The sequence below is a fragment of the Drosophila tropicalis genome, unplaced genomic scaffold (genome assembly GCF_018151085.1).
Source record: "Drosophila tropicalis isolate 14030-0801.00 unplaced genomic scaffold, ASM1815108v1 contig_952, whole genome shotgun sequence".
In the NCBI taxonomy this organism is placed as follows: domain Eukaryota; kingdom Metazoa; phylum Arthropoda; class Insecta; order Diptera; family Drosophilidae; genus Drosophila; species Drosophila tropicalis.
In genome coordinates, this window is record NW_027173453.1 from 1 (window position 1) to 9,807 (window position 9,807).

The following is a 9,807-nucleotide window of genomic DNA, read 5'->3' on the forward strand; positions in this document are numbered from 1 at the left end:
AAATATCTAAATTCTCTGCGCATACTATGCCAGTATACATACTAAATTTGGTGACTTTACCTTTGTTAGTTTTTGATAAAACTAGTTTTATTAATTTACGGGGCGGAAGTGGGCGTGGCGAAATGCTTAAATAGCCAACATCTGCGCGTCTCTTAAGCTGGTCTCATACCAAATTTAATGTCGGCATCTATCATAGTTTTTAAGGAAATCAGTTTTATGTAAATTCCGGGGCGGAAGGGGGCGTGGCAAAAAGTTTAAACAATTAGTCTCTGCGCGCTAACCAACCGAGCATATAAACCAAATTTGATGTCTCTAGCTATTATACTTTTTAAGAAAAACAGTTTTTTGTGTGATTCCAGGGGGCGTAAGGGGGCGTGGCAAAAGTTTAAACAATTCATTTCTGCGCGCTAACTAATCGTGTATAGCAAACTAAATTTGATGTCCCTAGCTGTCATACTTTTTAAGAAAAACAGTTTTATGTGATTCCTGGGGGCGTAGGGGGCGTGGCCGAAATTTCCATTAATGCTGAACATGTGCATACTACACGAGTATTACACCAAATATAGTCGCTCTAGCTCTTATAGTTCCGAGATCTGCGTGTTCATACAGACAGGACGGACGGACGGACGGACGGACAGACGGACATGGCTAGATCGACTCGGCTGTTCATCCTGATCAAGAATATATATACTTTATAGGGTCGGAGAAGCTTCCTTCTGCCTGTTACATACATTTTGGCGACTTTAATATACCATTTCACCCTATGGGTGTATGGTATAAAAACGTAAAAAAATATGTTAACTGAAACTAACTTGACTAACATCAGATTTGGGTCGGAAGGGAGAGAGTGTGTCTACGATCGTAAGGAGGTTGATTTACTCCGAGATGACTCGAAAGATGCCTCACTTCTAAGGGTTAATATAAACAAAGGCGAAGCTAAGTAAATTATTAAATGATGTGTTTTGTCTGTCGATATTTTTGATTTTTTCGCAGTTATCTTTGGTGCGACTATTCATCTTGTCCAATAAGTACAAACGGATTCCACCCTTAATAGACAGGATTGGGCCAGGAGTTGCCCTTCCCTGCATGGACCACCTCATGGATCATGGGACCAACTCTGTATAATTTTTTGATCCGTCGGATCTCTCTCTATTTATAAGGGTTAAAAAATTGTGTTTCTATTTGTTCAAGTAGGCGGATGACTAGAGGGAAAACAATTTTAAAACCGAAAAATAACCAAACATCATCCAAGTAGGCTGGTGTATGACCAAAAGTAGTTTACCCCAAGGCATGCCAGAAAAAAATATTCATTCTAAGTTAAGAAACCGGCAGAGAAAAATCGGGAAAAGACAAACTAAAATATATATTTTATAAAATGTTTAACCTTTTCTCAGTTTTTCGAAGCGCTGTGGAGTCAGAACCGAAACCGCGGTGGGAGTCCTTTGTTGAAAAAGCTGAGGATATCCTGGAGAAATGCTGGTTCGGACTAGCACACTTTGATGGCGAGACGACTCGGTACGTATTCGGATACATATTCGTATTCGGATTCGTATTTGCCTGGATCGTCTTTGAGATATATAAGCAGTGGGTAAGTGCAAGGGGGCTTCCGGTCCCCGGAGGGAGAGAGAAGAGAGAGCGAGAGCGAGAGAGACAGAGAGGGATGACACAAATTTGTTATTTGTTGCAGACAGGGAAGCAAATCAACAAAAGGAGGGAGCTTCTGGTTCCAGATGAACAGTATGTCCGTAGTGGAACTTGACGAGAACCAGGATGCCGTATCGGCCGGAAATCAACGCACGATTTCGGCCCAGACTTCAGTCTCATTGAAGGAGAAGCACTTTTCAATGTGCATTCACAACGATGCGCCACAGTCGGAGGAGCAGCTGGACGACACCGAATGGGAGACTCTGTCGGATACCACAACCAAGTCGACCTTTGCTAAAATGAAGACTGATTTTGATTTCTTTGATGCGAAGGGCAAGTCGAGCAACTCCATGGACGATCAGATCTCGCGTATTCCAGTCATGGTTCGTGAGGCTACTTTCCCCAAAATAAAATTGACGAAGAAGATCAAACGTCGTTTCTATTAAGAATTCACCAGAAGCCATCAACAATTTTTCTTTTCTTTTGAAAAAAAAGAAAATAAAAATTATTAATCACACTTGAGCAATGTAAAAAAAACGTAAAAAAAATATTTAACTGAAACAATACTACATCAATTTGGTCGAAGGGAGAGGTGTTTCGATGTAAAGGTTGATTTACCGAGATGACTCGAAAGATGTTCACTTCTAGGGTTAATATAAACAAAGGCGAAGCTAAGTAAATTATTAAATGATGTCTTTGTCTTGTCGATAATAATTTGACTTTTTCTCAGTTATCTTTTGTGCGACTCATTCATCTTGTCCAATAAGTACATACGGATTCAACCCTTAATAGACAGGATTGGGCCCAACTTTGTATAATTTTGTACCGTCGGATTTCAAGTAGGCGGATGACTAGAGGGGAAAACAATTTTAAAACCGATAAAAACCAAACATCATCCAAGTAGGTTGGTTTATGACCAAAGTGTACCTCAAGGCATGCCAGAAAAAATATTCATTTAATATGAAAGCAAGGGGCAAGCAGAAACAGCCGAAAAAGACAAACTAAAATTTATATTTTCTAAAATGCTTAACTTCTTTTCAATTTTTCGAAGCGTTTGGAGTCAGGATCAAACCGCGGTGGGAGTCCTTTGTTGGGAGCTGAGATTTTATATCCTGAGAAATGCTGGTTGACTAGCACACTTTGATGGGAGACGACTCGGTACGTTTTCGGATACATATTCGTACTCAGATTGTATTTGCCTGGATCGTCTTTGAGATATATACAGTGGGTACAAGAGAAAGAAGCGAGAGAGAGAAGACCGATTTACACAAATTTCATACTTTATTTCACCCAGGGAAACAAAATCACCAAAAGGAGGAGTTTCTTCCAGATAGCTCGTATGGCTTAGTGGAACTTGACTAGAACCAGGGTGCGTACGGACGGAACAGACGCACGATGTATATCGCCAGACTTAGCTTCTCATGCTGATCAAGAAATATATGTGCTTTTATTTTTAAGGGGTTGGAAACGTCTCCTTCTGTGCGTTACAAACATCTGACCAATTTTATAATACCCTCTGCAAGGGTATAAAAACTTTAAACTGAAACTAACTTGACTAACTTCAGATTTGGGTCGGAAGGGGAGAGAAAGAGTGTGTCTACGATCGTGAGGAGTTTGATGTACACCAAGATGATTCGAAAGATGCTCACTTCTAAGGGTTAATATAAACAAAGGCGAAGCTAAGTAAATTATTAATCGATGTGTTTGTCTGTTGATATTTGTTGATTTTTATACCCTTCGCAAACATCAGACTTCAAAGAAACCCTTTAAAGCGTTTTTCCACTTTGAAGACCATTGGTAAGGAAAGAGTAACAAAAAACTTGCAAGGGTATACAAACTCGACGCGGTTTTACTTATAGACGTAGTCGTACAACGCTCAGTACGAACAAGTGGCCCATATGACACCAGGCCCGGGCCTGTTACGAATGACCCTAAGTAAAGTTAATGCTACAACCTCTACCCACTCCGACCTAAGGGCAAAGGCGTATTACATAATTTAACTAAAGGAATAGAAAATATTAAATGTAATAAGATAATAGGTTACATATAAAAAGAAAACAGGATAGGTTAAAATAAAGAAGGACCGGAACGCAGTTTTTATACCCGGAAGCGAAGTTTCGGAACCGATAACGTGCCACAGTCTGTTGTAGTCACTACATAGCGGGTCCTTATAGATGGAACATAAATGTTAATTTGGCTCAACAGCTCGGAAGAGTCAATCTCCGCATTCAAAAGTTTGTAAAGAAAAGTTACACCAAGCAAAGTTCTACGGTTAGTTAAAGAAGGAAGGTTAATTAACTGAATTCGACTAGAATAAGATGGAAGTTGTACAGTTGGATCCCAGTAAAAACTGTTTTTGTACAGATTCTAATTTGTTTTGATAAAACTCATATTGAGGAGGCCAAGATCCATACTCCAATATGGGGCGGACCAAAGAAGTATGAAGTATTTTGGTAGTATATGGATCCTTGAACTCCTTCGACCAACGCTTTATGAAGCCAAAAACACTCTTAGCCCCACTAACTTTAGTCGATATATGCTGATTAAAACTAAGTTTGCGGTCTATTAAGATACCCAAATCTTTTACAACCAAAGAAGTATTATTAACTCCTTCTAACGGGAAATTATTTAAAAAGTAACTTGCTGATTAGAGAGAACCTCTATAAAAGAACATCATTTCGCACTTAGAACAGTTTAGCGTAAGCCCTACACCACCCCTGAAAAGCATTCAGGTCAGCTTGCAGGGTATGGCATAAAAGAGAGTCTACGATGCGATTAGCGATTTTTACATCATCGGCATACCAAAGGATTCTGGAGAGATCATTAATAACCAGAGGGCCGGGGCTAACTTCGACCGGGTCAAAGTTTGTATACCCTTGCAACTTTTTTGGTAACTCTTTCCTTACCCATTAGCCATCAATGTGGAAGAACGTTTTATCTAAAAAGGCTTATGTTTGCGAAATAATCATAGGAAATAGCGAAGATATTGATCATAGTCACTGTTTTCCACCGATCGTTCCTATGGGAGCTATGTATATGATATAGTCACCCGATCTTGATCAAATGTAGCACAATAGTTTATAGGCGTAATAAACTGTATAATATTAAGTTTCACGACATTAGCACAGAAAATAACGGAGTTATTGAGAAAAGACACTGTTTGTGACTTTGCAGTTTGGATGGGAGCTATATGATATAGTGGTCCGATCCGGCTGAATACAACCCCTGAGATATACAACCCCTGCTGTATATACAAGCCTAAATGCAAAATTTCAGCTCTGTAGCTCTTACGGTCTAGGAGGAGTTTATGTTGATCCAGACGGACGGACGGACGGACATGGCTATTTGAACTCGTCTCGTCGTGCTGATCAAGAATATATACAGCTGTGTTCACGAAAATGCTTCCTTATATGCGTTGCACACTTCTGACCAAAATTAATAAACCCTTTTTGCAAGGGTATAAAAATATATATATAATATAAACAAAAACAAAGCTATATTGTCTGTCGATATTTTTGATCTTGTCCAATAAGTACAAACGGATTCCACCCTTAATAGACAGGATTGGGCCAGGAGTTGCCCTTCCCTGCATGGACCACCTCATGGATCATGGGACCAACTCTGTATAATTTTGATCCGTCGGATCTCTCTCTATGCATGAGCGTCAATAATGTGTGTCTGCATCTGTTCAAGTAGGCGGATGACTAGAGGGAAAAACAATTTTAAAACCGAAAATAACCAAACATCATCCAAGTAGGCTGGTGTATGACCAAAAAGTATTTACCCCAAGGCATGCCAGAAAAAAATATTCATTCTAAGTTAAGAAACCAGCAGAGAAAAATCGGAAAAAGACAAACTAAAATATATATTTTATAAAATGTTTAACCTTTTCTCAGTTTTCCGAAGCGCTGTGGAGTCAGAACCGAAACCGCGGTGGGAGTCCTTTATTGAAAAAGCTGAGGATATCCTGGAGAAATGCTGGTTCGGACTAGCACACTTTGATGGCGAGACGACTCGGTACGTATTCGGATACATATTCGTATTCGGATTCGTATTTGCCTGGATCGTCTTTGAGATATATACGCAGTGGGTAAGTGCAAAGTGCTCTCGGTCACCGAGAGAGAGAGAGAGAGCGAGAGCGAGCGAGAGAGACAGAGAGGGATGACACAAATTTGTTATTTGTTGCAGACAGGGAAGCAAATCAACAAAGGGAGGAGCTTCTGGTTCCAGATGAACAGTATGTCCGTAGTGGAACTTGACGAGAACCAGGATGCCGTATCGGCCGGAAATCAACGCACGATTTCGGCCCAGACTTCAGTCTCATTGAAGGAGAAGCACTTTTCAATGTGCATTCACAACGATGCGCCACAGTCGGAGGAGCAGCTGGACGACACCGAATGGGAGACTCTGTCGGATACCACAACCAAGTCGACCTTTGCTAAAATGAAGACTGATTTTGATTTCTTTGATGCGAAGGGCAAGTCGAGCAACTCCATGGACGATCAGATCTCGCGTATTCCAGTCATGGTTCGTGAGGCTACTTTCCCCAAAATAAAATTGACGAAGAAGATCAAACGTCGTTTCTATTAAGAATTCACCAGAAGCCATCAACATTTTTTCTTTTCTTTTGAAAAAAAATTATTAATCACACTTGAGCAATGTAAAAAAAACGTAAAAAAAAATATCAAAGAAGTTAAATTCGGCTATGCCGAAGTTTATATACCCTTGCACTCCTTGACAATAATAATTTCACATGTTCAAAATTTGTTTTCTGCAACTCAATTCATTAATATACAAACAAAACAATTTTACTCTTCATACTATGTACAATTTGTTCTTCTTCTTCCCTCATTCCCTAAGCAAAGCAACGCACGCATACACATACAGTTTATGTAGCGTTGCGTCTGTGTGTGTATGCATGTGCTCTGTTGATTTGATGATGACGTAGTAGGCAGCAAGCAGAGCTGCCGGCAGCGATTGAACCGATTTATATAGACTGTAACTTGTGTTCTATTTATCCGATCAGGGTCAAATTTTGGGATCTGAGATTTTATATCAAATTCTATTATATTGGTAAATTTCATGGGGATACTCCAATTTTTGCAAAAATTTTTGTTCCAGAGTTATATGATATAGTAGTCCGATCCCAAAGATTTTCATACTTTATCTCACCCGGGTAAAAAAACCACCCAAAAAAATTTCATCCCGATAGCTCTTAAGATGGCTGAGTAAAACGCGTACGCACCGACGGACAGACGGACATGGCTATATCGACTTAGCTTCTCATGCTGATCAAGAATATATATACTTTATGGGGTCGGAAACGGCTCCTTCTGTGCGTTACAAACATCTGACCAATTTTATAATACCCTCTGCAAGGGTATAAAAACTTTAAACTGAAACTAACTTGACTAACTTCAGATTTGTGTCGGAAGGGGAGAGAAAGAGTGTGTCTACGATCGTGAGGAGTTTGATGTACACCAAGATGATTCGAAAGATGCTCACTTCTAAGGGTTAATATAAACAAAGGCGAAGCTAAGTAAATTATTAATCGATGTGTTTGTCTGTTGATATTTGTTGATTTTTATACCCTTCGCAAACATCAGACTTCAAAGAAACCCTTTAAAGCGTTTTTCCACTTTGAAGACCATTGGTAAGGAAAGAGTAACAAAAAACTTGCAAGGGTATACAAACTTCGACGCGGTTTTACTTATAGACGTAGTCGTACAACGCTCAGTACGAACAAGTGGCCCATATGACACCAGGCCCGGGCCTGTTACGAATGACCCTAAGTAAAGTTAATGCTACAACCTCTACCCACTCCGACCTAAGGGCAAAGGCGTATTACATAATTTAACTAAAGGAATAGAAAATATTAAATGTAATATAAGATAATAGGTTACATATAAAAAGAAAACAGGATAGGTTAAAATAAAGAAGGACCGGAACGCAGTTTTTATACCCGGAAGCGAAGTTTCGGAACCGATAACGTGCCACAGTCTGTTGTAGTCACTACATAGCGGGTCCTTATAGATGGAACATAAATGTTAATTTGGCTCAACAGCTCGGAAGAGTCAATCTCCGCATTCAAAAGTTTGTAAAGAAAAGTTACACCAAGCAAAGTTCTACGGTTAGTTAAAGAAGGAAGGTTAATTAACTGAATTCGACTAGAATAAGATGGAAGTTGTACAGTTGGATCCCAGTAAAAACTGTTTTTGTACAGATTCTAATTTGTTTTGATAAAACTCATATTGAGGAGGCCAAGATCCATACTCCAATATGGGGCGGACCAAAGAAGTATGAAGTATTTTGGTAGTATATGGATCCTTGAACTCCTTCGACCAACGCTTTATGAAGCCAAAAACACTCTTAGCCCCACTAACTTTAGTCGATATATGCTGATTAAAACTAAGTTTGCGGTCTATTAAGATACCCAAATCTTTTACAACCAAAGAAGTATTATTAACTCCTTCTAACGGGAAATTATTTAAAAAGTAACTTGCTGATTAGAGAGAAATCTTTTACAACCAAAGAAGTATTATTAACTCCTTCTAACGGGAAATTATTTAAAAAGTAACTTGCTGATTAGAGAGAAAAAAGAACATCATTTTGCACTTAGAACAGTTTAGCGTAAGCCAGCAGAGAAAAATCGGAAAAAGACAAACTAAAATATATATTTTATAAAATGTTTAACCTTTTCTCAGTTTTCCGAAGCGCTGTGGAGTCAGAACCGAAACCGCGGTGGGAGTCCTTTATTGAAAAAGCTGAGGATATCCTGGAGAAATGCTGGTTCGGACTAGCACACTTTGATGGCGAGACGACTCGGTACGTATTCGGATACATATTCGTATTCGGATTCGTATTTGCCTGGATCGTCTTTGAGATATATACGCAGTGGGTAAGTGCAAAGTGCTCTCGGTCACCGGAGAGAGAGAGAGAGCGAGCGAGAGAGACAGAGAGGGATGACACAAATTTGTTATTTGTTGCAGACAGGGAAGCAAATCAACAAAGGGAGGAGCTTCTGGTTCCAGATGAACAGTATGTCCGTAGTGGAACTTGACGAGAACCAGGATGCCGTATCGGCCGGAAATCAACGCACGATTTCGGCCCAGACTTCAGTCTCATTGAAGGAGAAGCACTTTTCAATGTGCATTCACAACGATGCGCCACAGTCGGAGGAGCAGCTGGACGACACCGAATGGGAGACTCTGTCGGATACCACAACCAAGTCGACCTTTGCTAAAATGAAGACTGATTTTGATTTCTTTGATGCGAAGGGCAAGTCGAGCAACTCCATGGACGATCAGATCTCGCGTATTCCAGTCATGGTTCGTGAGGCTACTTTCCCCCAAAATAAAATTGACGAAGAAGATCAAACGTCGTTTCTATTAAGAATTCACCAGAAGCCATCAACATTTTTCTTTTCTTTTGAAAAAAAATTATTAATCACACTTGAGCAATGTAAAAAAAAAACTAAAAAAAATATCAAAGAAGTTAAATTCGGCTATGCCGAAGTTTATATACCCTTGCACTCCTTGACAATAATAATTTCACATGTTCAAAATTTGTTTTCTGCAACTCAATTCATTAATATACAAACAAAACAATTTTACTCTTCATACTATGTACAATTTGTTCTTCTTCTTCCCTCATTCCCTAAGCAAAGCAACGCACGCATACACATACAGTTTATGTAGCGTTGCGTCTGTGTGTGTATGCATGTGCTCTGTTGATTTGATGATGACGTAGTAGGCAGCAAGCAGAGCTGCCGGCAGCGATTGAACCGATTTATATAGACTGTAACTTGTGTTCTATTTATCCGATCAGGGTCAAATTTTGGGATCTGAGATTTTATATCAAATTCTATTATATTGGTAAATTTCATGGGGATACTCCAATTTTTGCAAAAATTTTTGTTCCAGAGTTATATGATATAGTAGTCCGATCCCAAAGATTTTCATACTTTATCTCACCCGGGTAAAAAAAAGCTCCCAAAAAAAAATTTCATCCCGATAGCTCTTAAGATGGCTGAGTAAAACGCGTACGCACCGACGGACAGACGGACATGGCTATATCGACTTAGCTTCTCATGCTGATCAAGAATATATATACTTTATGGGGTCGGAAACGTCTCCTTCTGTGCGTTACAAACATCTGACCAAT

General features: G+C 39.5%; 1 protein-coding gene across 1 annotated transcript; it reads left to right on the forward strand.

Moving 5' to 3' along the window:
• Nucleotides 1–5,477: 5,477 nt before the first annotated feature.
• On the forward strand, nucleotides 5,478–6,246 carry LOC137586252 (uncharacterized). The gene is made up of 2 exons (XM_068302261.1): nucleotides 5,478–5,734; nucleotides 5,833–6,246. The coding sequence occupies exons 1-2, from the start codon at nucleotides 5,522–5,524 to the stop codon at nucleotides 6,232–6,234; spliced, it is 615 nt and encodes a 204-aa protein (XP_068158362.1). The 5' UTR covers nucleotides 5,478–5,521; the 3' UTR covers nucleotides 6,235–6,246.
• The last annotated feature ends 3,561 nt before the right edge of the window (nucleotides 6,247–9,807 follow it).